This window comes from Molossus molossus, unplaced genomic scaffold (assembly GCF_014108415.1).
Source record: "Molossus molossus isolate mMolMol1 unplaced genomic scaffold, mMolMol1.p scaffold_m16_p_13, whole genome shotgun sequence".
Lineage (NCBI taxonomy): Eukaryota > Metazoa > Chordata > Mammalia > Chiroptera > Molossidae > Molossus > Molossus molossus.
In genome coordinates, this window is record NW_023425348.1 from 5,203,733 (window position 1) to 5,231,075 (window position 27,343).

Genomic DNA, 27,343 nt, shown 5'->3' on the forward strand with positions numbered 1-27,343 from the left:
ATGGTTAAGCAACTGGCAACAGCTTGAGTGGGCCTGAACGTTGGGTGGGGCGGGGCCTCAGGGAATCACCAGGACAAGGCAACCAGTTGAGCCAGATTGCTGGAGTCTCAGATATGGCGGCCATCTGCCACCCCAGGGAAGGGCTCACCAAAGGAACAAAGGCCTCTGACAGCACGTTTGTCCTGGAGAAAGCCCCCTCTCCAGCCCACACTCCAATGCCAAACAGCTCAGTTCTTCCCTGTATGTCTCTGGCGCCCCTTGAGCTGCCTCCATCCAAGCTTTTAGGGAGTGAGTTCGATAAGACCATGCGCGGGCCCTTTAAGAGGAGCTGCCTGGGGTTCCAGCCACCTCAGCCTCAGTTCCTGCTGGTTTTTCCTGCCAGAAGTGATGGGGATTCTCTTCCTGGCACTGGATCCCTGAGTGAGGCGCCTGGTGTGGGACGGGGACCCCTCAGTCCTCAGGGAGGACCTTTCCAGCCGAGGTATCCTAATTTGTATCAAGACCTGGGTGTGAGGCCAGCCTGTCTGCTTCTGCCCCTTCTACCAGTCTTGATGTGGCTGCTTCTTTAATTCTGTAGTTGTAGGACTTCCATTCAACTTGAGTTCAGGAGGTTTTGAATGATGGTCATTCTGTAGTTTAGTTATAACTCTGATGTGGTTGTAGGAGGATGCGATACTGCGTTTCTGTACGCCGCCATCTTGACTGGAAGTCCTGTCTTCCTGGTTTTTAATTGTTTTTTCTTTTTGGTTTTCTGATTGGGTGATTTTTCTACCCTGTCTTCTAATTTACTGATCTGGTCCTTGGCTTCCTCTACTTTGCTGGTTATTCCTTCCAATGTGTTCTTCATTTCTGCTATGTTATTCTTCATTTCCAGTGAGTTGGTTTTTCAATGTTTCTATATGTTTGCTCATGCTGTTGAGCTCTTTACTCATGCTGTTGACCTTCCCCATGATTATTACTTTGAACTCTCCCTCTGATATCTTGCTTAATTCTATGTCATTTACTTATTCTCCTGCAGAATTATCTTGTTCTTTCATTTGGGATTTGTTTCTTTGTTTCACTATTTTGACTGTCTCAGTGGATTTTGGAGCCTGCCAAATATTCCCTGTGAGTGTTGGTGTTCTGCTGGTTGTGGCTCCCTCTACTGGGTTTGGATGAGAGTGGGAGGACCCACATTAAACACCATTGTCAAGTCTTCACTTTCTTGGGTAGATTTGCAAGTCAAGGAAAGGTTCAGTTATTCCCTAGGTTTTTGCCTGCAGTCTATTAGTCTCAGTTACTTGATGAGCCTGGATTTGAAGCACTGCAGCTAAATAAAAAATCCTTCAGCTGTAATAGGATTTCCAGCAGGTGGGGCACTTGCTGGTTATCATAGTTTAGATGTTAATGATCCTTAATTTGCATTTCTTTGGCCTGGTCTGGTGGTGTTGAATTTGTAAGGGAGGGACCATTACTTCTTGCAGGAACTATCTGAGTAATATGATTACTGTCCTGTGAGGGAGTGATTCAGCACAAGACTCTGGGTGCCCTCCCATCCAGCTCTCTTCTGAGCCAGAAGCCTGGGACTCTCTCCATATAGTTCCAGTCCAGTTCGCCTTCTCTATGCCAGAGCCCAAGGTGAGTGGCTGTAGCTGATTTGGTGCTTTTTAAAACCTGTTTTCTCAGCAGGAAGCACACACCACTAATACATCCCTCACTGCTGTCTGTGGGCTCCCAGCCTGCCCCCCCCCCATGTGCCTCCGCAAGTTCCTACCAGGCTTGATTTGGCGTCCTCTCTGTCCGTGGTTGTACTGGCTCATTTCTAGCTGCTCTTCAGTTGGATTTTCCTAATGTTTTGTCTTTATTGTAGTTGTAATTCCAGTCTGGTCTTGGGAGACAGCCTGTGTAGCTTGCATTCACTCTGCCACCATCTCCTTTTTTTTTCCACTCTTCCTTCTTCCATTGACTCAGACAACTGAGTGTGTGCTGCATCATTTTCACCATTTCAATCAATTTTTTAATGAATGTATTTTTAAAAACCACGATAAGTGAAGCTGCAAAAGTCAAAGCACGAAGTGGCGAGGGACGACTGTACTATATAATTTTTTTATTTTATTTACTGTCTCTCTCCCCATCCTAGTATGTAAAGCTTGTGAGAACAGGGATTTTTGTCTGTATTCTTCATTGTGGTATTTTTACCACATAGAACACTGTCTTGACACATTGTTGGTTTTCAATAAAGATTTCCTGAAAGACTGACAGACTGATTGAATGAGTAAATGTAAGGCACAAAATGAAAGAGAAAGAACAATAAAAAAGAAGAAAGAAAAGAAAGGAACTGGACCAAAGCAGTGCAATAATTAATACAGTGTAGCCAGCATTATAAACAATTAATATGGTGTAGCCAGATCTGCTTGGCTTCAAAGCCCATAACCATCCTATTATAACATCAGTTAAGAAGCTTCTTGTTAAAAGCAATATCTTAAGAATTTAAATGAGCTTAATAAACAGTATCATAGAAAAAAAACATATAAGTAAAAGAGGCAAGCCAACTCTCTTTCCTGAAATATAATTAGAAAATAATTAAATCAAAACTATTTATTTAGAATTCAACTATAAATAATACATTTCTTTCAGAACTACAGAAGTATATATAATTCCTTCTTTCAATCAAGATGGAGTGACAAGAACTGAATTCACCTTCCTGGCTGAAACAACCCTCTTCTTCCAACAAACAAACAAACAAAGATATACAAGACATTGGTTTGTAAAACACTGAACATCAGGCAAAGAAGGAGAGTGATCCCTGGGTGACAGAAAATAAATGAGATGAAACCAGTGAATGCGTTTAGAAAGTGTGTAGACCACAACATAGTGAGGGAAACCCAGCAGTCCTTGAGTTAAAGACAGAGCTGAGAGTCTATAAAGAGCAAGGCGAATGGAGGCTACGAAACAGTACCAGAGAAGAGAGAGCTACACACAGAGAGAATATTCAAGATCTGCAGAGGGTCCCCCTGCAGCATTCAGGAGTGTACTGATTGGAAAGGGTATGCTACAAAATTACCCGAGGCCAAAGAAAGAGCCATTTGAGAGGATTAGTGAGAAGAGTGTTTGGTACTGGGAATAGTGCCTGTTCCTACTGGCCAGCCTAGAAAAAAACAAAACCCAGAATTTATGGGGCATTGGGGAGAGTACCCCAAAGTGGGAAATAATTAGACCTAGATTGAGCACTGCTTCAATCATAAAAGCAAGACCCAAATGAATCAAACTGTTTCTAAATAACTTAACTACATCCCAGAACAAAGATCAAGTTGAGTTATAGAAATACAAAAATAAGTAGCAACCAATAATGTAAAACCGAGAATGTCTGCCATCCAATGAAAGACTAGTAGGCATGTAAAAAGGCAGGAAAATATAACCAAAACTGAGAAGAAATATCAACCATTCAAATCTGATCCAGAGCTGACAGAGATGCCAGTATTAGGAGACACGAACATAAAAGGTATTAAAACTGTATTCCATATGTTCAAAAAGCTAACAAGACATAAATGTTAAAAAAAAAAAGGTTCTAGCCCTGACCAGTTTGGCTCAGCGGTTAGAGCATCGGCATGCGGGCCAGAGAGACCCAGGTTCAGTTCCCACTAGGGGCATGTGCCTCGGTTGCAGTTTGTCCCCGGCCCTGGTTGGGTCGTGCGGGTGGCAACCACTCAATGTGTCCCTTTCATGTTGATGTTTTTTTCTCTCTCTCTCCCCCTCCCACTCTATCTGAACAAAAAACGGAAAAATGTCCTCAGGTGAGGTTTATTTATTTATTTATTTATTTTATCCTCACCCGAGGATATTTTTCCATTTTTTGTACAGATAGAGTGGGAGGGAGAGAGAGGAAGGGAGAGAGAGAGAGAAACATCGACGTGAAAGGGACACATCGAGTGGCTGCCACCCGCACGACCAACCAGGGCCGGGGACAAACTGCAACCGAGGTACGTGCCCTTAGCGGGAACCGAACCCAGGTCTCTCTGGACCACAGGCCGACGCTCTAACCGCTGAGCCAAACCGGCCAGGGCCTCAGGTGAGGTTTAAAAAAAAAGGCTCTAGTCAAGTTTATAGAGCTGAAAATGACAATGTCTGAGATAAGAACTACACTGGATGAGATTAATGGCACATTAGACATTGTAGAACAAAAGATAAGTAAACTTAAAGACACAGAAATAGTAACTATCCAAAATGAAATACAGAAAGAAATAGAAATTTTTCAAAATGGAAAAGCACACCAGTGAGCTGTGGGACAATTTCAAGCAGCCGAATATATGTATAATCGGAATCTCAGAAGATGAGAGAGGGGTGAACCAGAAGAATTAGTTAAAAAAATAATGGCTGAAAAATTTCTGAATTTGATGGAAACTATACATTCACAAATCCAAAAAGTTCAATGAACATCAAACATACGAATTGTGAAGAAAACTACACAAAGGCACATCATAATCAAATTGTTGAAACCAATGGTATCAGAAATCTTAAAAGCAGCCAGAGAAAAAGGCACATTACATACAGAAGGATAAAGAAAAAGAATCTCTGATTCTCTAATCTCTTTAATATAGATGAGAAAATTAAGCAGTACCTGTAATATCATAAATATAAGAAAATAAATTATATTCCATATTTTTAGCTTATAGGATATATCACATTATATTCTAATGCTTAAAAATTTCTAATTCATGTTACCAACACTTAAACAGGCAGAAAAATAAAAAACATTCCATTTATGAAGATTAGTGACATTTTCAAATTTAATATGTATATATTATTAATCCTCACCTGAGGATATATTTTTATTGATTTGAAAGAGGGAGAAAAAGAGCCAGAGAGAGAGAGACACATTGATGTTACAGAGAAACACTGATCATTTGCCTTCTGTATGCTCCCCAACAGGGAACTGAACCCGCAATGTTTATTTTGGTGTTCGAGACGATGCTCCTTCTAACTCAGCCAGACGGCCAGGGCAACATTTTTAAATTTTAAAAAATTAAGGAAAAGTGCTTACCAAAAATTTCTCCATTTTTGGCATATTCTGTCACAAGGTACAACATGTTTTTGGTCTCCATTACCTATTGATAAATAATTCCATATTAGTCTGGCAGTAAAGAATTACAATTTACCACAACATTCTATATAGTTACTTATAAAAGTGTCAAAATTATGAATAATTCAGAAGCCGTCAAAGTTTACAAGACACAATATCCTTATCCTAGTACTTTGGTGAAAAATCTAGATCCTTGCTTTCCAAGTGTGGTCCATGGACCAGCAGCAGCAGTACTGCCCAGGTGTCTGTTAGAAATGTAGGATCTCAGGCCCCACACCTCAGACCTACAGGAAGTCCCCAGGTGATTATTATACACATTCAGATTTAAACAATGCTAATATAGATAACAGGAGTTTTGAAGATTAACTTTTTACCACCTCCTTCCTCACTGACTTTTCTAGCCTTGTGTTATAAGATAATAAAATACAGCTCAGTTTAGCTGTAGTCTAGCTAATCTGGCACAGTGTGATATTCCTTCTACTATACTTTAATATTGATGCATAGTATTATCATTTTAAAACATTGTTCAAAGCTTCTTCATAACTCTACTGCTTTATTTTATTTTATTTTATTTATTTTTAACCCTCACCCAATGATACTTTTCTATTTATCTTCAGATAGAATGGGAGGGAGGGGAAAGGAGAGAGAAACATTGATGTGAGAGGGACACATCAACTGGCTGCCTCCCACACGACCCCAACCAGGGTTGGGGACAAACCACAATCGGGGTACGTGCCCTTGACCAGAATTGAACTCGCGATTCTTTGGTCTTCGGGCTGACGCTGTAACCGCTGAGGCAAACCGGCAAGGGCAACCGTATATTTTTTAGATGAGCAAAACTCCCATGTCCTCATTAATGGTACCACCACCAAAATCTAGCAGGTTTAAGCATGGTATCACAAATGCACAACTATAAGCTTTTTAAATAAATAATTTACAGTCTGAGAGACAACTTAAAATTAAGCTACTAGGTTTTACTTTCCTAATTTTTTTATTTTTTATTCCTTACCTGAGGATATTTTTCTACTTATTATTAGACAGAGTGAGAGAGGAAGAGAGAGAGAGAGAGAAACATCGATGTGACAGAGCCTCATCAACTGGTTGCCCCCCGCACAACCTGACCAGGGCAGGGGACAAATCACAACCAAGGTATGTGCCCTTGACTGGAACCGAACCCATGCGGGCTGACGCTCTAACCACTGAGCCAAACGGGCCAGGGCACTTTTCTATTTTTTTATTTAAATATAGAAAGATGGCCCTGGCCGGTTTGGCTCAGCGGTTAGAGCGTTGGCCTGCGGTCTGGAGAGACCCGGGTTCGGTTCCCGCTAAGGGCATGTACCTCGGTTGCAGTTTGTCCCCGGCCCTGGTTGGTCGTGCGGGTGGCAGCCACTCGATGTGTCCCTTTCACATAGATGTTTCTCTCTCTCTCTCCCTCCTGCTCTATCTGAACAAAGAATGAAAAAGTGTCCTCGGGTGAGGTTAAAAAAAAAAGAAAGATGGTTGTACTCAGCTTAATTAAAATATGACATTATCCTTTTCTAAACATTAAAAAAACTAACATAAAAGAGAAAAATGATGATGCAAAATAGAGAACTGAACTGAGAAGCATGGAGAGTATAAGGCTAAATCATACCTGATAAAGTTTGATTATGTGAGGATGGTCTAACATTTTCATTATTTGTACTTCTCGGTAGATTTTCTCAAGGTTTACTGCATCCAGCTGAGATTTATCTATAATTTTTATCGCCACCTGCATCGCACACACAAATAAATACAATTAGTATATAATAGTTAACATTTTCCGGTCAGAATCTTTTTAATGAATGACACCTGAGAATTTGCCTGCAGGTTCCCATGACAACGATGATTGCTAGATTAAATTCAATGCTCATTTGTTCATTCAACAAATATTTCTTAAACATCTACCACATGTAGGACACTGTGGTAGATTTCGTTTAAGATTGTCTTCAGTGTGCTATGATGAATAACCCTGCAAAGTTACTTCAATAAAAGATATTTCTATTTCAATACAAATGTAATGTCCTTGTACATTTACAAATTAAAGAAATAAAATCTCAGCAGTTTCAACTAGTTAACATCCCATCGCAAAGTACTTATAAATAAATGATCAGCCAAGTAGAAGACAGTTTCTATTGTCTTGAAATACATTTTTTCTAGAAAAGCAAGTGATAGATTCCAAAGAATATAGACCTACCTTTCTGGTAAAAAGCTAAATATAAAGTATCAAATCCATCTCCATGAAAAGATACCCACTGGATTAAATTTTGTTCTCAAAATCAAAGTGCAAAAACTCAAATACTAGTAATTACACCAAATTTTGACTTCCATAACGCAATGTGATTTTTAAAAATGTGGCCTCTTTCTGTTATGACTAGATAGGAACCCAAAGCACTCCAAGGTTAATAATTTGAAGGAGCTGCATTTGAAGGTGAATAACTAGGTAATGAGAAATCAACAATCATGTACCTTTTTTTCATGCAACCAAAAAAGCTCAAAACCAAAACAGAACTTATATGCATATATGCACAACCAATGGACTCAGACATTAGACTGGGGAAAGCAGGAGGGGGGTGGGAGGGAGCAGGAAAGGGTCAATGGGGAAAAAAGGGAGACATCTGTAACACTTTCAACTATTTAAAAAATTAGTAGGTATTTGGTTTGGAAATAAGCCATTCTGATTTAAATAAAATTTTCAGATAATTAAACACTGCCCAAATTTAATTAATATATTAAGTTCTGAAGAAACTCTAAAATGTAGTTCCCATTCTATGTACCTATTCTGAACATAATTGTTTTGTGTTGTTGCAGGGAAATTTTTTTTTTTTTTTTGCTTTTTAAAAAAAATTTAATTAATTAATTTTTGTTACAGATGTTTCTCCTTTTCCCCCCACTGATTCCCTCCCGGCCCTGTCTGCAGCTTTGTTGTCCATGTCCATTGTTCATGCATACATGCATATAAGTTCTGTGGTTTATCTCTCCCCCACCAACCCCTCTTCTGGGGATTGTCAGTCTGTATCCCACTTCCACATCTCTGGGCTATCCCATTCTTCAGACTGTTATGTTCATTATATTCCACAAATAAGTAAGATCATATGATACTTGTCTTTCTCTGTTTGGCTTGTTTTGCTTAGGATAATACTTTCCAGGTCAGGGAAATTTTTAATATCAATTATGGTATGTGCTATAACAGTTCAAGACTCTTAAAAGGTATTCAAGAAAATAGAACTCAGGTTGTCAATTCCCTCAGACTTTCATTTATACAATTAGTTTTTTCTTCTTTCCTAATGGCTACTCTGTCCTTTACTGTAAGGTTTATTTCTAATTTGCTGTCACAGCTTCTTTTCTGATTTGAATTAATTGTAACTCACAGAAGAACTCAAGTTCCTAAGGGCAATCAGATTACTAAATATAATGCTTAAAATTAAAATTTTGCCCAACAAAGAGGTAGTTTCTTTGCTAGGCAGTAAAGTATATAGGTTTTTCAACAGCTATTTTGTTTGTTAGTATTTTGCTTCTGTAATCAGAATATTCTAGAAAGAAGTGCTAAACTTGGACTGCTAGAAAGGAGAATACAGTACAGTATTAACACTTACTTTTGGTAAAAGTTGACAGATAAAAGGATAACTGTATACTTGAATCTTTTCAATATTCCTTAGGAAGGTTGATTTCTACTGAGATTTAGAGAGTGGAAGGGAGGTAGGGAGGGGAAGGGGTAAAGAGAGAAAAACATGGATATCAGAGAGACACATCGATTGGCTGCCTCCCACAAGGGCCCGGACTGGGGCTGGGAACTGAACCTGCAACCTAGGTAGTGCCCTTGACTGGGAATCGAACCTGAGACCCTTTGGTCCAGGAGCCAAGGCTCTAACCACTGAACCACGGCGGCCAGGGCAACATGGGCACATTTTGAAGAAAATGTGTTGCCCTGCAATTTCTGGAGTATGTCTAGACATCAGTAACCCCACCCCAACAAAACGCTTTAGAAAACAAAATGGGTCACGACTATCTAATAAATAGAAAAAGAACTGGAGCGGAAAAAAAAGAATCATGGTTTTTAAGGAAGCTTTTTTTTTTTTTTATCCTCACCTGAGGACATTTTTTGATAGTGTGAGAGAGAGAGAGAAATATTGACCTGAAAGGGACACATGGAGTGGTTGCCACCCACACGACCCAACCAGGGCCGGGGACAGACAGCAACCGAGGTACGTACGTGCCCTTAGCAGGAACTGAACCCGGGTCTCTCCAGACCGCAGGCCGACGCTCTAACCGCTGAGCCAAACCGGCCAGGGCAAAATCATGGTTTTTAAAATTGCCACATTATTACTGTCATTAAGAAAAATTTTTATTATATATAATATATTGAGTATCATATTTAATGTTAAACAAAATGTCTGGATACAGGGGTCAATGGGAGATAAAGGGGAGCAGCTATAATACTTTTAACAATAAAGAAATTTTTTTTTTTTTTTGGTACGTGCCCCTAGCAGGAACTGAACCCGGGACTCTCTGGTCCACAGGCCGATGCTCCAATCGCTGAGCCAAACTGGCCAGGGCTAAATAAATTTTTTAAAAGTATGGATACTAAATATCAAGATATTAACAAGAGACATCTCCTCTTTTATACTCTTTTGGAACCTTGGCCTCAAACAATAAAAAAGTAAAAAATATATAAATTATCTAGTTAAACTTTAACAAGTTATAAACCTCATTTAACTTTTCTCAGCAAAAAAAAAGAAAAAAACAACCCAAAAACCTCTAAAGACAAAACATAATTCTCTCCTCAATTTTATCTTGCATTGCAGAATATGTATATATGGACCACAAGTCTATATATTGATATCTTTATATTACACCTTGTTTGTAAGGCTGCTATAAGATTAGAGAAAGGTAAAGCACTAAAGAAAAAACAGAGCATGTGTTAGCATGCTCCTTATTTATAACATAAGTAACACGTAGACCCCAAAAGTACTGATTCAAACACAGCTTATTTCTTATTGATGTAGCAAACTTGAATGGGTGAGAAGTTAGTAGGTAGGCCTCCTCCATGAAGGCATACAAGATTCAAGGAGGCCTACTACCTTTAATGGGTGGCTTCCATGGTTACCCTGAAGGTTGCCTTCATTCCAGACAAACAGAACAGAAAAACAAAAAACTGTTTACTCCATTAGTTAGAACCCAGTCACATGACCATGCCTAAATGCCTGTGGGGCCAAGAAACAGTCAGTCCAATTGTAGGTCCAGGAAGAAGAGGAAACAGTGGATTTTGGGTGATCAGCTAATAGTCTCTGGAATACTCTTCCAGGTAATTTCTTAACAAAAGGACTCTTTACCAAGTACTTTTCAGAAATATAATAATGATGGTGACGATGACCTTCACAATTGCATAGCAATATCTCATTTATTTCTCAATTTTGTATAGTAAATGGAACAAGCAGTACACTCATGAGTTGATGAAACCGAGTTTCAAAGACATTACATCATTTACAAAGGTCCTAAAGCTCAAGTGAATTAATGGGGAAAAACTGCAGGCCTTCTAACTACAAATTCAATTTTTTTCACTATTTCAAAGAGCTTATTATTCACACATTTACTGAGCACCTGTTGTGTGCCCAGAATTATGCCCGGATACAAAAATGGGATCTGGTTCCTACCCTCAAGGAACTTAATAAGTCTGTGAGAATAAACAGAACACATTTTGGAAACCAAATTTCATCAACAAAAGATCTGCATTTGGAGATTTCCCAACTTGCAAAATAATTGTATTCCAATAGTTCATTTTGAAGATAACTATGAATTTAGATTTCTGGGAACTTACTCTATTCATCTCTTCTCTACTTAGTGCCGAACATAGTACACTTAAGACAAAAACTGCATGGCAGTAACAAAGTCAAGCAAAGCACTCTGTAAACTGAAGGATCCCTTTTTTGTCATTGTTCATCTAAATTATTCAACTCTCTAATTCCCAATTATGTATGCATTATTTTAAAAATCACCTTCAGTGAATTTACTGGAGATAGAAAAATTAATATTCCATCTGTGAGGTGAGTTCAAAAGAAAAGTTTCCTATACAACTTTGGAGGGCCTACTGGATAAACTAGAATGATCAAACTAAATCCCATGTAAAGTAGCAACACTAAATACTGCAACCTCAGAAATAGAAAAATGTGAATTAAAAACCACAAAATACTTACTATGTCAATAATATATCAAAAGATACCATTTTCGCATATTGTATTTACAAAGATTAACACCCTTAAAAAGTAAACACCCTTGTGAGCTGAGGTTCAGTGAGATGGCCACTTTTGTATGTTGCTGATAGGAATATAAATAGGTTATAATTTTTCTGTTAGGTAATTTGACAATGTCAAGAACCTTAAAAATCATCCATCCCATTTAATTTAAGTAGTCTACTTCTGAGAAATTATTTGAAAGAAATAATCTGAAATGATAAACATTTATGTGTAAATATATTTAACAGTATTATTTATAACATTATAGAATATAAACAGTAATTGGGAAATAATTATATGAATTATATTAAGTTTATATTACAACTTTTAATATAACTATTAAAATGGTTCCTTTTAATAATACGGAGAAATGCTTAGACTAAAACATTAAATTAAAGATCAGACTATCAGTGCAGTCTCATCACAAGAAAAAAGATGAGGAAAAACTAGATAAAAATATAATGAAATGTTTTCAATGTGTGAAAAGATTTTTTGCATTATACTTTTTGTCCAATTTCTCTTCAATGAGAATGAATACTTTACTAATAAGAAAAAATAAAAATAAAACTGAGTTATGTTTATCAAATATGCTAACAAATATGCTAACTTCTCTATTTATGAAAGAGTCATTTTCTTATTTTCTAAATTCTCTATAAAATAGGTACATTGTAAGATTTAAATATTAGTTAAGACTATATACACAGAAATGTTTCCAGTAATGTTAAGTAAAAAACAACACATATAATTGTAACAACTATGTAAAATACAAATCTGCACAAAAGACCAGGAATTAAATGTAAGAGCAGAAATCATGTATTGTTAAATTGATGAATAAAAGGAGTATTTTCATTTTTCAAAATGTAATTTAATGGTAATATTACCCTTTTTGATAAATTTAGAAAAAATTATTTCACTTCTTATAAAAAAAATATTAATCTCATATACTTAAAGAAACCATATATAAAGTGGCTTTGAGGAACTTTACAAGGAAGTTACACAGCAAGAGCTATTCTTCTAGTAACAAATCAGAAGGGATTAACATGTCTGCTGTCTCTGGTAGTATCCACTTCAGCATCATTTACTAACATAGTAATGCTACACCGTCCCTCTGAAGTACTGAGTAGATTTGTCCTTACCATACAATTTGATTTTTGAAATTAAAAAATAAATACTTTTAAAGTTTTTATGTAAAATCATGTGGGGAATCAAAACATTATTTGAAAAGTGAATGTGATTGAGTAGTCTACAATGCAAGCAGTGAAAATTAGTAGTAAAACTGACATGGAGTTCTCTAATTATCCTTTAAGAGTAAATAAATTACACGTTTTTTCCAATTTAATATTTGACTTTTAAAATATAATTTATATAATAAAATCATTAAGATTTAATTTGATTAATTATAATGGTAGGTAAATGAAACCAACTGGAGTAAAGATGTTAGTATGTTTTTATATGCATAAACAATGAACTGAGAATTTGTAAGACTATAAAAGAAATGATTAAAAATAATCTCCTACCTTAAAAATTAAATCCGGGAAAACAATATGGTGTTACCTCAAAAAATTAAAAATTGAACTTCCACTTGACTTAGTGATCCCACTTCTAGGAATATACCCTAAGAAGCCTGAAATACCAATCAGAGAGAATATATGTACCCCCATGTTTGTAGCAGCACTATTTACAATAGCCAAGATCTGGAAACAGCCCAAGTGTTCATCAGTAGACGAATGGATAAAAAAAGCTGTGGTACATATACACAATAGAGTACTATGCAGCTGTAAGAAAGAAAGATCTCTTATCCTTTGAGACTATATGGAGGGACCTAGAAAGTATTATCCTAAGCGAAACAAGCTAAACAGTGAAAGACAAGTATCATATGATCTCACTTATTTGTGGAATATAATGAACATAACAGTCTGAGTAACGGCGTAGTCCCAGAGACGTGGAAGTGGGGCACAGACTGACAATCCCCAGAAGAGGGGTTGGTGGGGGAGAGATAAACCCCAGAACTTATATGCATGTATGCATGAACAGTGGACATGGACAACAAAGCTGGGGACAGGGCAGGGAGGGAGGGGGAGGTGGGGGAAAAAGGAGAAACATCTGTAACAAAAATAAATAAATAAATTAATTAATTAAAAAAATACTTAAAAAAAAAAACAAAACAAATCTGCAAAAAAAACCCAACTCTAAAAAATGGGCCAGAGAACAAGCAATTCACAAAAGAAATGAAATCATCACATAAAACCGTGTAATCAAATAAATGTGAATTAGAATAAAATATATTATTTTCTTTTATCAAATTGGAAACGATTTAAAAATCATATTCCTGGTAAGTATGCATTCTTCCTGGTGAAAATTAATAGGCACTCTTTTTGGAGGATAATTTGGCATCTAATAAGATATGGATGTAAGGACATATTTCTTGACCCAAGGGTTTCCATTACTATGGCATTAACCTAGGAAATAATCAGATAAGTATACAAAGATGTATATAGGAATGCCCTCTGAAACATTATTATTATTATTATTTTTTTTATCCTCACCCGAGGACATTTTTCGATATTTTGTTCAGATAGAGTGGGAGGGAGAGAGAGAGAGAGAGAGAGAGAAACATCGACGCGAAAGCGACACATCGAGTGGTTGCCACCCTCACGACCCAACCAGGGCCGGGGACAAACTGCAACCAAGGTACGCGCCCTTAGCGGGAACCGAACCCGGGTCTCTCCGGACCGCAGGCCGACGCTCTAACCACTGAGCAAAACCTGCCAGGGCTGAAACATTATTTTTGAAAGACAAACTGCAAGAGAGAGAAATAATCTAAATGTTCAATAACAGGAAATTAATAAATAAAATACTGACAGTCATATGTAAGGATAGTATTTAACTATGCTTTAGACAGTATTTTTAAAATTTGGGGAAATGTTACTAACACATTAATTAAAAAACATGTGTATAGATGACATCAACTTTATTACCTATATATAGAATATATGTTAATAAGAGATATGAACTGAATTATCTTTTGCTCTGGATGGTGGAATTAAGGATGTTTATTTTCTTCTTCAACAATGGCTACAATAAATAAACAATGTGTATAATTTTTTTGGTAGTTGGAGGAAAAACACATAAATACTGATTATTTTAAAGAACTTAAAACAAATTTTAGCTTCATTTTTTGGTTAAATCCATCCAAGATTCATCTCTTAATCTATTTAAAGCATTTTAGAAATATTTTTTAAAATGAAGATTTTCTGATGACATTCCCAAATGTAACTAACTGTCTTTCATTCTTCTAATAAGCTCAAACTGGATACATGAGCTGTTTCTCTTTGAAGGGTGAAAACGCATTCTCCACAAATGTTCTGTATAAAGGCACACTTTTACATAAATAACAAAAAATGTGGAGGTGGAGGGCGGAAGAAGTACTAGGTTCACTAAAGAGGTAAGAAAGGTATCTTAATGAATTTCTGGAATCCACTCGGCTTCAAGGAAATGACTCTGTCATCAGCAAGGGGCCATAAATCAGATGTCATCATGTGAATCCAAGAACCAGGCCAGTTTCAGTTATTTCCAAATAAATGTTTTCTTAATTGCCTGATACTGAGATATAATTTCCCAGTGGAATTAAAATCAGAACACATTAAACTCTGTTAAAGTTTAAAATTTCTACAGAATATAAAAATTTACACAATTCCTATTTTGCACATTTGTCTCCCCTAACTCCCCCAAAAGAACAAGAGTATTTTGAACAGAATACTTTGCCAAAGATTACTATCCTAGGTGCCAAGAAACTAGAGAACAATTTCTAATAAAGCATATATCTTCCATGATAAATAAAAATTTTATTTCAACACACAAAAATCATACATAGGCCTAAATACAGATATTGGTGATTAAATTATTTGATAGCAAGTCCTTCTGTTGCACCCAATACAGCTGCTTCTGGAAATCTGGACTACTCCACAGCACAAGATTAATATCAAGACCACTAAGAGAAATCCTAAAATTTTCAAGCAAAATAAATAATTCAATTGTATTAAAAAATAAGTTCTCTTCTTCAAGAGATATTGCAATCAGGGTATACTATTTCCTTTGCTTCTTTCTACCCTTGCTCCAAAAATGCAACTTTGATACTTTATTTGGAAAGCTTGAAAAATACTTACATTTTGAGGTAGTAGTTAAGAGTTATAGCTAAATACAAAAGCCCTCAAATGCACACAGAAAGCTTTTCAGTAACATAAGCAGAGTTCAGAATGTCCTTTCTATCAGACGTAAGTAACCAGCACCTAGGTGCCATTTTAATAAGGTACTTTTCAGAACCTCTGTGAAATATTGTTAAGAGTCCATGGACCACATATTTATGTGTTCTTTAGCCAAGTAACACAGAGGCATGGCATTGAAGAAACTCAATTATCTGTCATAAAGGTCTGAAAATAACTAATGATAGTTATGTCTGGGTGGTGACATTATGAGTAATTCTTTTCATTTATCTATACTTTTAAAATTTTCAATAATAAACATGATAAACTTGATAAAAATATATTACTCTTTAATATCACAATAACCTTCTCACTTGGTAATTTCCCTTCTAGGAATTTACTCCTAATTTCTCTTTCCTGAAAAAATAAAAAAAATGCAGACAGAGTTATATACACAAAAATCATTCACTGAAAATTATTTACTATAAGCCAACACTGGAAACTGTATAATGTTCAATAATAAGAAAACTGTTAAGTAAAATAGGATTCATCTGCAAGTTAGAACACTGAAGCTATTACAAATTTTTATCAGGCCTGGTCAGTGTGCTCAGTTGGTTGAGCACTGTCCTGTGCTAGTTGATTCCCAGTCAGGGCGGGCACATGCCCTGGTCTCCAATTTGTTCCCTGGTTGGAGTGCATGGGGGAGGCATCCAAAATATGTTTGTCTCTCACATCAATGTTTCTCTCTCTCCCTTCCTCTCTCTCTAAAAAATCAATAAAAATATATTTTAAAATGTTTTATCAAGTTACATATAATAAGCAAAATGCTCAGGCTATAAGTGGAAAAAGGGATACAATTTATATAAGTGTACCTACAAAGTGATCTCATCTATGGAAAAAATACATGAAAAAAATATGACTAGAGGAAATAATGCTAGGAATGATTTATTCCCATTGGTAGTGAAATTGTACATGCACATTTTTTGGTGTACTATTCTTTATATTTTCTATATTTAGAATATATTTATTTAATAGACAGAAAACAGGAAAGTTTAAGGGCACAAGTGACTTTACTGGAATTTTATTTAACAGACAAAAAACAAACAAACAACTAGCCATATAATCAGATAAAGGAAAAATTCTCTGGTAGTGTAGTATTAATGAAATAAAACACTACTCAAGGACACTTATAGCAAACTAGCAACCACTACTGCCTAAAATAGTTTCACAGTCTAAATGCTATTCTTCTTTTCTCATTATGCTAATTTATAAAATTAGCTACTCTAATTCATAAGCCACAAACCAATACTACAAAGCTTTTATGAAGTATATTAGGAAGCTGGATTCTACCACCACCTGCCTTTCCTTTTGTGTGCAAAATTTACAGAGGTCTAATATGAGAATACTGCTTCAGATGATGATGTAATTATATTTCTTACTGTGAAGCTATTTGATAGATTAGAACAAAATGAAGTTCTGTTTTGTCTACTGATTTATTTCTTCCTAGAAGGCAAACAGTCTTGGATCTCCCAAGCTCTGTAGAAAACATTATTTTTGAATGATACAGAACAAGAGACAGAGAAGGACCCATTAAAAATAAAAGGGTCCAATTGTTCGTGACATTGATGTTTAAGCTAAACTCTAAAATTTGCCTTGGGTTCAGATTTGGGGAAAAAAGACCTCTAAGTTTTAAAACACACAAACTTATATTGATATCAAAGTACATTATATTGAAGAACCTTTTATAAGCAGTAAGTACAATTATATTTTGCTAATACTGTTCTTTATACACTGGTTTCACTGTAATTACCATACTGTGCTCAGCAATGAGAACCTAAAATAATGTTAAATAAAACTTGAACGTCTCCAGTAGCCATGTTACTTATATTTGAAGTAGTTGTTGTATTTATTAACGACATAAATATACAGTGAATGAATTAAGATAACAAACACTTCCTTTAAAAAAAACCCCTCATTAACAACAAATAGTATACTTTAAGGCACAATTGTTATCTGAGCCATAGCTAAACAATTCTAAGCACAAATTACCATAAAAATTCAGAGCAACTTGACAAAACTTGAAATCTACAGCTTTTCTCTTCCTTAATTACCCTGCCACTTCACTCACCCCTCAACTTTAATATCTCCAATCACACCAAATTACCGCAAACACACTCACCTATGTTAAATGCACACAATTTTTCTTTATTTATTAAGACACCTTTAGAAAAACACAAAGAATATCTTCTTGTGTTTAGGCTCTGTGGGCTAGAAACTCAGCTTTTAACTTAAATCATTTTACACACACACAACTCAGGATCTGGGTGCTCTTTCATAATCTGACCTGTGCCCTCAATTACAAATTGATCTCACTCCACCTGACAGCCAAACCATGATACTACTCCGCAGTGCCCCCTAGCTCTATAAAATATGTCAGTTTAAAACCGATATCTTTAGAACTGTCAAGCTCAACAGAAAGTGTCAGTCACTATCAACCTCACTTAAGCAATATTTAAATAGATACTGTATTATCTAAATTTCACCTTATAAGTAACAGCTGACAATTAAATCTTGCTATTAATACTGATGAGAAAAAATGTTATGAATTGATGGGCTTGGAATTCAACCACTTAACAATATATAGTTCAAAAGTTCTGTAAGAGCTCTCTGTAACGTGCAATTTATTTGATTTTTAAGATAGTAATTAATCAGGGACTCATACAAAAATACACATTAAAATGCCTTCTTTTCATGTAATTTAAGGAGAAGTGCCATGAAACCAATTTCTTCATTTTAAAAAATGCTGGGTCAGATTAAGTAATCTCACTATAGTTGCATTATTTATCATTACAGACTGAATCAAAATTTCTAACACTGAGAAATTTGTGAGCAGAAAACCTGTGACCTTGGTCCTGATGCTAAAAAATAAGTCATATTTGGGTTACTTCGGGATCAGGAAGGGAGGGCAAAAAGTGAAGATGATGCAATGACAAATACCCCTTCTTTTTGGAAATGGATTCCTTCACAAAAACAAAGTTAAGCAAAACTTCTAAGAAAAACGGCTAAGAAAATCACTCAAGTTTTCAAATGCCCTTCACCTTACATTGCCATTCTGAAAAATAAAAAGGCCCTGTTATTCTACATTCAAACTCTAGTACATTCACACTAATATGGGTAAAATTGAAAAGGATGAAAACTGGCCAGAACAAAACTGAGAAAAGGATGAAATTCCAGAACAGCAACAATGAGGCAGAGTGGAATACGGCGGGTTAGGTAAGAAGAGAGACTTGTGCGAAAATATGTGCGGTGCATTAGAATGTGCAAGGGGGGGGGGGGGGGGCGCTGAATCCACCGTCGGAAAGCAGTGGAGGGCTTCATGAGTGCAGAGCAGAATCTTCTGTGGCTTAAGGAACGCGTGTTCACAGCCAGAAGGCACACCTGGTAAAGGGACAGCCCAGGATGGGAAAGACCAATCCACTAACCGCGCAAATGCAGAGATGACCATTTTGACCAGTTCCATTGTCTGGAGTGTTAGATCAAGCTAGCCTGACACCAAATCAGAGACACTGTCGGGCAAAAGGTGGGAGAGAAGACAGACAGGGGCCTTCCGGGCATTCTCGGCCACGGGGGTCCCTTCCTCGCGGGGCCGTAGGGGGCCGAGGTCACGGGGGATGCACGGTGCCCGGCGTTCCGGGTCCGAGCGCAGGCGGTCCCCTCCTCGGGGCTGGCGACGTCTCTCACCCGCAGCCCAGGAGCCCGAGACTTCCCCTCCCACCCCACCCCCAGCCGAAAGCAGGGAAGACGCGGAACTTGGGCTCCCGAGCGGAGGCCACAGACCAGGTCACGGCCAGAGTGGAAGGCTCTGGACGAAATTCCGCGTGGCCACCGGGGGTGGCGTAGGGAAGGCAGAGCGCGGGCTGGTCGGGTTTCCAATCGGACAACACTCAGGTCCCAGTGGCCGGGCCCGATCCCTTTGGCGCCCATGGATCCCCTGCACCTCCCGGGTCCTCACAGTCCCAGGCCCTCTCGCCTCAGCTAGTGACCCGGCCTCTGGGTCTCCCCAGGGCCCCGCTGCAGCCGCCCCTCTCGGTAAACAGGTCCTCCCCCAAACCCTCGCCTCGGACGCTCCCGCCGAGCCCCGGGCCGCACCTCCGTCTTGGTGATCCGGTGCCGCCCCAGCTTCACCACGGCGAAGTTGCCCTTGCCCAGCGTGCCCTCGATGTCGTAGAATCCCACCCGGACCGGCCCGCGCTGCAAGTGCCTCGGGCCATCCGCCATGACCATGCTGGGCCCCGCTGCCTGACACGGCGGACTGGAGCGCGGGCGGGCGTCGCGGCTGAGCTCGGGCGACGGCCGCTCGGCTCGCTCCTCCGCTCCGTCCCTCCAGCTCCGCTGGGCCCAGCCAGGCGCGCGCCGCTGCTGACGTGAGCCGACGTCAGGGGGCCGCGGCGGGGGGCGGGGGCGGGACCGGGCCGCGATTGGTCACCATGGCGACCAGAGCAGCACCGACGTCTGTGGCTGGAGGGAGGGAAGGAGGGAGACGGGCGGGGCCTGGACAGCGCGTTCCTTCCGGGCTGCGGCGCTCTGGGCTCTCCTGGCTGCTTGGCCGCGGCCAGCACCCCCCCCCCCCCCGCCGGGTTCCTCGGAATCCCAGCCGAAGGCCAAGAGCGAGCCCTGGTGGGCGGACGGAGGGGTGCAGAGACCCGGCCCGGCCTCCTTCCCAGGCGCCAGCCTTCTCCGCCCACTCACGGACCTTCCCGCCAAAACCTCTCTCCTACGACTGCAGTGTGTCCTCAATTTGGCATGGGCCAGAACGGGCTCCTTTCCTTGTATCCTTTTCTCTTTTTGTTTCTATACAAATCCCTCCACACTTTTATGTCACTGAGGAATCATTCTGACAGCAGCACGGTCGCTTATAGATTAACAGAATATTAGCGTTTAAGGGACCCTAGAGAGTGCTTTATGCACAGATCTGTAACCTCAACTGGGCTTCGGAGTCTCAACCCCCCTAAAAACGTATGCAAATTTTTGCCTACTTGAGCTTGTCTCTGGGGAGCTGGGACTATAGCTTTTATCACATTCGCAAACATGTTGCTGACCCCAATAAGGTTAGGAAATACATACTTATCTATTGCACTTTTTTTTCCCAGACAGGTGATCAAGCTCCAAGAAATGAAGGGGATTGCCAGGTACACTCAGGTAGTGCTTGAGTTAGGATTGCAAATCACACCAGGCTTCCATATGATGAAAAGAACAGGTACAGTGTTATTTCAGTGTTCTGAAATATATTAAGTGCCTCCAGATCTTGGTTTCTAAATGCCGTTCTCCACCAAATGCAGTCAAACCAGAGAAATGGCTGATTCCAGGGCAAGGAGAGGGAAAGTATTAAATGCCCTTGAAAGATTTTGTGCAAAAAAGCAAGTTTTTCAAAGAATGAGGAGATGTTAAAAGGAAATAGGGCATGGGAATGTAAAGTGTAACTTAGGAAATATAGTCAATAATATTGTAATAACTATATGTGTGGTGCCAGTTGGGTAATGGAAATGCAGGGGGAACATTTTGTAAAGTATGTGATTGTATAACCACTATGCTGTACACCTGAAACTAATACAAAATAATATTGAATGTAAATTGTAATTGAAAAAAATTAAAAAGAACATAAACATATAGTCCTAGAAAAAAGACTAAAAGGATATATAAAAATTAATAACAAACAATAATTACTTCTAGGGGAAAAAAGGAAGTAGGACCTAGCTTTTGAATGTACCTCCACTTACTAATTGTGGGACAATTTGAGCATCATAAATGCATAATGATAGAAATTGATTATAACACAATTTTTAAAAAGAATCTATGTAGGCATAATTATTCTTAAAATTTTAAGTATAAGAGAGTGACAATTCTTCTTGACTGTGGAATGCAAACTAATACACATAGAAGAAATAAAATGAGGAAAATCATCATTTTGCAATTATTATAGTAATGATTGACTGGAATAGTATTATCAATAGATGTTAAAATCATTGGGTGAAAGTTTGCTGGGAACAGGATATTTACACAGTCTCAAAATATCCTCATATTTTTTATTCATTACAAAAGGATAAACATAGTACCTTTACAGTGGAGAAATCTGACAGACATCACCCTAACAAAATGATCAAAGTTAATGCCACCAGTAATAGGATAAAATGACATGATGCACTTTCTGATGTGAGATACTAAAGACACAATATCTCTTATGAGTATACATATTCTGAATCTAATCACAAAGGAACAGTCAGAAAAATGGAAATTGAGAAACATCAGAACCAACCACTGGCCTGTACTCTTAAAAAATGTTGACGTTATGAAAGAGAGAAAGGCTGAGGAACTATTCTAGATTTAAGGGATTAAAGAAACATGCCACTAAAGGCAATATGTGATCCTGGATTTGGGAAAAAGTACTATAAATGAATATTTTCAGGAGAATTTTTTAAATTTATGTATGGATTTTATATTAGATAATAGTATTATTTAAATGTTAAGCTTCTTGAATTTCATAATTGTGTTGTGGTTATTAAGAGATACACATTGAAGTATTTAGGGATAAAAGGTTTCAATATATGCAACTTACTCTTAAATGGTTTAGCAAAGCTAGATAAGGCAAATGTGGCAAAATGTTGCTGACCCCAAATGTTAAATTGATAAATCTAGGTAAAGTGTATATGGTTGTTCATTGTATTGTTCTTGCAACTTTTCTGTAGTTTTAACTTGTTTGTTTGTTTTTTGTTAATCCTCACCTGAGGATATTTTGCCATTGATTTTAGATACAGTGGAAGGCAGGGAGGGAGAGAGACAGAGACAGAGACAGAGACAATAATGTGAGAGACACATCGATTGGTTGCCTCCCACATGACCCAGACCAGGACTGGGGATCGAAACTGCAACCCAGGTATGTGCCTTTGACCGGGATTTGAACTTGTGACACTTCAATTCTTGGGCCGACACTCTAACGGCTGAGCCAAACTGGCCAGGGCTGTAGTTTTAACTTTTTAATGAAATAATATATATGTATACATTTTATTTTTATTATTTTGTTTTATTTTTTATTCTTTGTATAAGGTCTACTGACACTTGAGCTTTTCATGCTCACTGTGTTTTTGCCGTTCAATCTCCCAAGCAATACCTTATTCTACTGTGAATTATGTTGTTTGCAAAAGTGAGGAGGGAAGTTGAGGGAGGCTTTAAGACTGATGCTATTTTTGGATTGATGGGAGTAGTATATGAGGATTCATCTAACTAAATCAGGAAGAACTCACATATGTAACCCTTATACATTTTGCCTGTTAGATTAATGTGGTTTTTAAAGTTTTTTTTTTATTGTTGACATTATTACAGATGTCCCCTGTTTCCCCCCACTTCCCCCTTCCACTCAGCATTTTAATTGCTCTGGGGGTTCTTTTGGAACTCTGAGGAAAGTTACTTACTCTCAATAACCAGAAAATGCACATGGAGACCTACTAGAGCTAACAACCTCTTCTTTATTTTTATTTATTTATTTATTTTACTCCTCACCCAAGGACATTTTTCCATTTTTTGTTCAGATAGAGTGGGAAGGAGAGCGAGGAAGAGAGAGAGAGAGAAACATCGACGTGAAAGGGACACATCGAGTGGCTGCCACCCGCACGACCCAACCAGGGCCGGGGACAAACTATTACATGCCCTTAGCAGGAACCGAACCTGGGTCTCTCCAGACCACAGGCTAACGCTCTAACCGCTGAGCCAAATCGGCCAGGGCTAACAACCCCTTCTTTAAAGAATATCTTTTGAACAGAAATTAACACATTGTTAAGCACACATGAGTTAATTCCTGTTTTCATGCCCAAATGTTGACCAATCACGAGGTAGCTATTTCAAATTTTGAAAACTCAGGGTAATATAGGATTATTGTACTGTAGCATTCTTTCTCATCAATTGCATTTTATTAATGCATTCAAAATTTACTGTAATTACAATAGACAAAATAAAATAAGATAGAAAAAATTTCTACTTGAAGTAGCGAGGGAATGGATATCTGCTGGCTCAAATGAGTGCAGCTCAGAACCCAGCACTTCTTCTGGTCCTTCTAAAAGAGCTCCTTACATTGATTCACCTTTTAGGCTTTCAGGGCAACTAAAAGACCACGTTTTAGAAAAAAATAGTCACTGCCCTGGCCAATTTGGCTCAGCGGTTAAGCGTCGACCTGCAGACCAGAGAGGCCTGGGTTCGGTTCCTGCTAGGGGCACGTACCACAAAAGAAAAAAAAAAGAAAAAGAAAAAATAGTCACTGGTATAAAAAAAAAATCCAAATAGAACATGTAAAGTGTGTGTTTTAAAAGGAAAGAGCAGTGAAACCAGATAAATTTGCAAAACATGTTGCATACCATTACATGAAGGTGATTACTATACAGTATACCACACCAAAAAAATTACTAAAATATATAATGTGTATAAAATATAATATGTAGCAGATATGTACAAAGTTTTATTTAAATTGATTATGTATAAATAAAGTATACTGGAGTTTATTTGGATTATTTCACTTTCATTCTCAATTATGAAAAAATAGCCGGTGACATGAGATAACTTCTGTGTAAAATTGCCCGTCAGCAATGTATTTAAGACTCATTTCTGATTATTTTTATCAGATAGCCAGGCCAACTACCTACTTGCATAACCTGGGAGTAAGATTTGATTTGGGCCCTGGCTGGTTTGGCTCAGCGGTTAGAGCATCAGCCTGCGGTCCAGAGAGACCCGGGTTCGTTTCCTGCTAAGGGCACGTACCTCGGTTGTAGTTTGTCCCTGGCCCTGGTTGGTCGTGCGGGTGGCAGCCACTCAATGTGTCCCTTTCACATCAATGTTTCTCTCTCTCTCTCCCTCTTTCTCTCTCTCCCTCCTACTCTATCTGAACAAAAAATGGAATAATGTCCTTGGGTGAGGATAAAAAAATAATAATAATAATAAAAAAAAAGATTTGATTTGGGGCTGGAATGAAGGAAATGGCACGGAGGACTAAAATGTTTTTGGCAAACCAGAATTTATTGTTAGGTACTGAGTGTCTAGAGATTGGGAAGAGGTAGCAGGGATTGTGCCATAACAAACCTTGCCTACTTGGAAGTGCAGTGGGTGTGCCACTAAGCACCACAATAGGTTTTAAATGTGACTCTAAAGAAATACATGTGGACTCTTAGAGTATTGCATCCTTGGAATCCGTGATTCAATACAAAAGGTCTATTTCTCCCTCTCCAGTTTCAGCCCTGATGTCTCTTATGTGCTTTTGCTTTAAGTACATTTGAACAATTATTAATATCATCTAACTCCTACTTTCCTCTTCTCTTTCTCTCTCCTAATTTTCCTCTTTCTCTCTCTCTAGACCCCCCCTCACCCCAGGAAAAACAATAAAAGATAAAAGGGAAAAGGAGAAGGAAAGAGAGACTTCATACAATTCCCATTTTTTCATCTCTGGATTTAGTATCACTGAGGTAGAGTGCTGCAGTCACCAGATTTCCTATTTGCTTGACCTTTAAAATGCAACATTCCCAGATAATCCTGTGAGTATAAAGCTGTTTGCCATTGAGTTGATTTAAAAATGTTAAGATAACACTTCAAAAGGCAAAAGGGTGTACACATAGAAATAATTAAGAAAGATTGTCAGAGACTGAAATGAGAATTAATTCTGTAGCATACTTAACTTAGAATAAAATGGACTTAGAACAAAAATGTGGAATGAGAAGAGTAGTTACCACAGAGGTAATGAAAGAGAAATTTGAAATGTGAGGAAAGACGAGGTCATGGCTCACAGTGCTATAGGTATTTTGCTGAAACAGGCAGCTTATGAACTTGAAAAACAAGGTATACTCCATATGTTTCCTTGATCATGGACAATGTGTACATTTGTACTGTTTTATCATTTTAGGACTGAGTGAAAGTCAACACACAAGGAGTCTTGGACCTGGATTTAGATTCAGTTCAAATTGAATACTGGTGAACTCTTTATTAGGTGACTGCTTAGAGAAAGCAGATTAAAAGGCTAGAATAAATATGCTGCTTTTTATATTACAAAAGGCAGAAGTACATGAGAAAATCCAAATCACAGACTCATGCCAATGACAAGTGCTTCTTTTTATTAAATACAGTATTCCCAAAACAAGCACTGTTCTATCAGGTTAATAACCATGTAGGTGCCCCTGTGTTTAAGGTACTACTATGGACATACACTAGAGGATTGAGATCATTTAAAGAAAACTTTCTTTAGTTCTTTTAAAGGATGGGTAACCATGCCCTAGTTTTAATTTTTTATACTTATTTTTAGCTGTAATGAACCTTTTCTAAATGAAGAATGTGTGATTCTCTCTAAATTTTGAAAATAATTTCAAAAACCTTGCATCTCCTCCCAGATGACAGATTTCATTAGGATCTTAAATTTGAAAGGGATCTCAGTATTATATGAGTTCATCTTCTCATCTGATACAGTAATTTCTAGACACTTGACAGATGGCATCAAGCCTTGTTTTACTGCTCCATGCTTCATTATACATCTCACATGTGATGTATGTGAGATAGTTCATATCAGGAGAAAATGCTTCCTCATACTGATTTCATAGCTGCTTTTTTGACTCCTGTCAATACTTTTAGTTATTTTCTCTGGTGCAAGACATTACAAATTAAGTAGACACACACCGATTGTCATAGTCCTTCTTCAGTTCTCCAGACACAATATTTCCAAATTCACTGTCAGACTGGCTGTGTTTTTAGTTCTCTATCCTTTCTTCTTATTCTTCTCTGGTCTCTGGTTTATAAATGTCTCTCTTAAAATACTGTTCCCCAAACTGAATGCAGTAGCCTAGATGTAGTCTTAGCAGTGCTGAATATTGGCCATTGACCAGTCCCTCTTTGTTTTTATCTTTTATTTTTATAAACTTATCTTTATTGTTGAATGTATTACAGATGTTCCTCTTTTTCTCCCCTTGACGCCTTCCTCCTTATACCCGCCCCCCTCCTGCTTTTCCTGCACTATGATCTGTGTTCATTGGTTATGCATGTATGCATATAAAGTCTTTGGCTTCTCTCTTTCCTCCTCACCTCCCCCCTTCCCTTTGAGGTTCATCAGTCTAACAACCAATTTGTACTTTTTAATCCCTTCATATTTTTCACCCAACTCCCCTACCATCTGGCAACCAACAAAAAGTTCTCTATATCATGAGTCTGTTTCTGTTCTGCTTGCTCATTTTGTTTGTAGATTCAATTGTTCATAGATATGTATTTATTGCCATTTTATTGTTCATATTTTTTTTTATCTTCTTCTCCTTCAAGAAGACCCTTCAACATTTCCTTTAATACTGGTTTGGTGGTGATGAACGCCTTTAGCTTTTTCTTGTCTGGGAAACTCTTTATATGGCCATTGATTCTAAATGGTAGCTTTGCAGGTTAGCGTAATCTTGGTTGTAGGTTCGTACTTTTTATCACTTTAAATATTTCTTGCCACTCTCTCTTGGCCTGCCAAGTTTCTTTTGAGAAATCAGCTGACAGTCTTATGGGAACTCCCTTGTAGGTAACTAACTGCTTTTCTCTTGCTGCTTTTAAGGTTCTCTCTTTGTCTTTAACCTTTAACATTTTGATGATGAAGTGTCTTGGTGTGGACCTCTTTGGGTTCCTCTTGTTTGGGATTCTCTGTGCTACCTGGACTTGTGTGTCTGTTTCCTTCACCAAATTAGGGAAATTTTCTGTCATTTTTTTTAAAAAATAAATTTTCAATTTCTTGCCCTCTCTCTTCTTCTGGCACTCCCATGATACGAATGTTGGCACGCTTGAAG

The 27,343-nt window shown here is 38.0% G+C and overlaps 1 protein-coding gene and 1 long non-coding RNA gene across 3 annotated transcripts in view; one reads left to right on the forward strand and one right to left on the reverse strand.

The window, feature by feature from the left end:
- The window catches only part of SIK2 (salt inducible kinase 2), a 136,031-nt gene extending 116,178 nt beyond the window's left edge, over positions 1-19,853 (reverse strand). The window contains exons 1-3 of the mRNA XM_036257615.1: positions 19,662-19,853; positions 6,693-6,809; positions 5,021-5,084 (exon numbers count right to left, since the gene is read on the reverse strand). Coding sequence (XP_036113508.1) covers positions 5,021-5,084; positions 6,693-6,809; positions 19,662-19,796 — 316 coding nt within the window. The 5' untranslated portion in view covers positions 19,797-19,853. The remainder of the gene's footprint in view (positions 1-5,020; positions 5,085-6,692; positions 6,810-19,661) is intronic.
- A 705-nt stretch (positions 19,854-20,558) lies between these two features.
- The window catches only part of LOC118628821, a 28,060-nt gene continuing 21,275 nt past the window's right edge, over positions 20,559-27,343 (forward strand). For both annotated transcript variants that reach the window (XR_004959310.1, XR_004959309.1), the window contains exon 1: positions 20,559-20,769. This is a non-coding gene — a long non-coding RNA (uncharacterized LOC118628821). The remainder of the gene's footprint in view (positions 20,770-27,343) is intronic.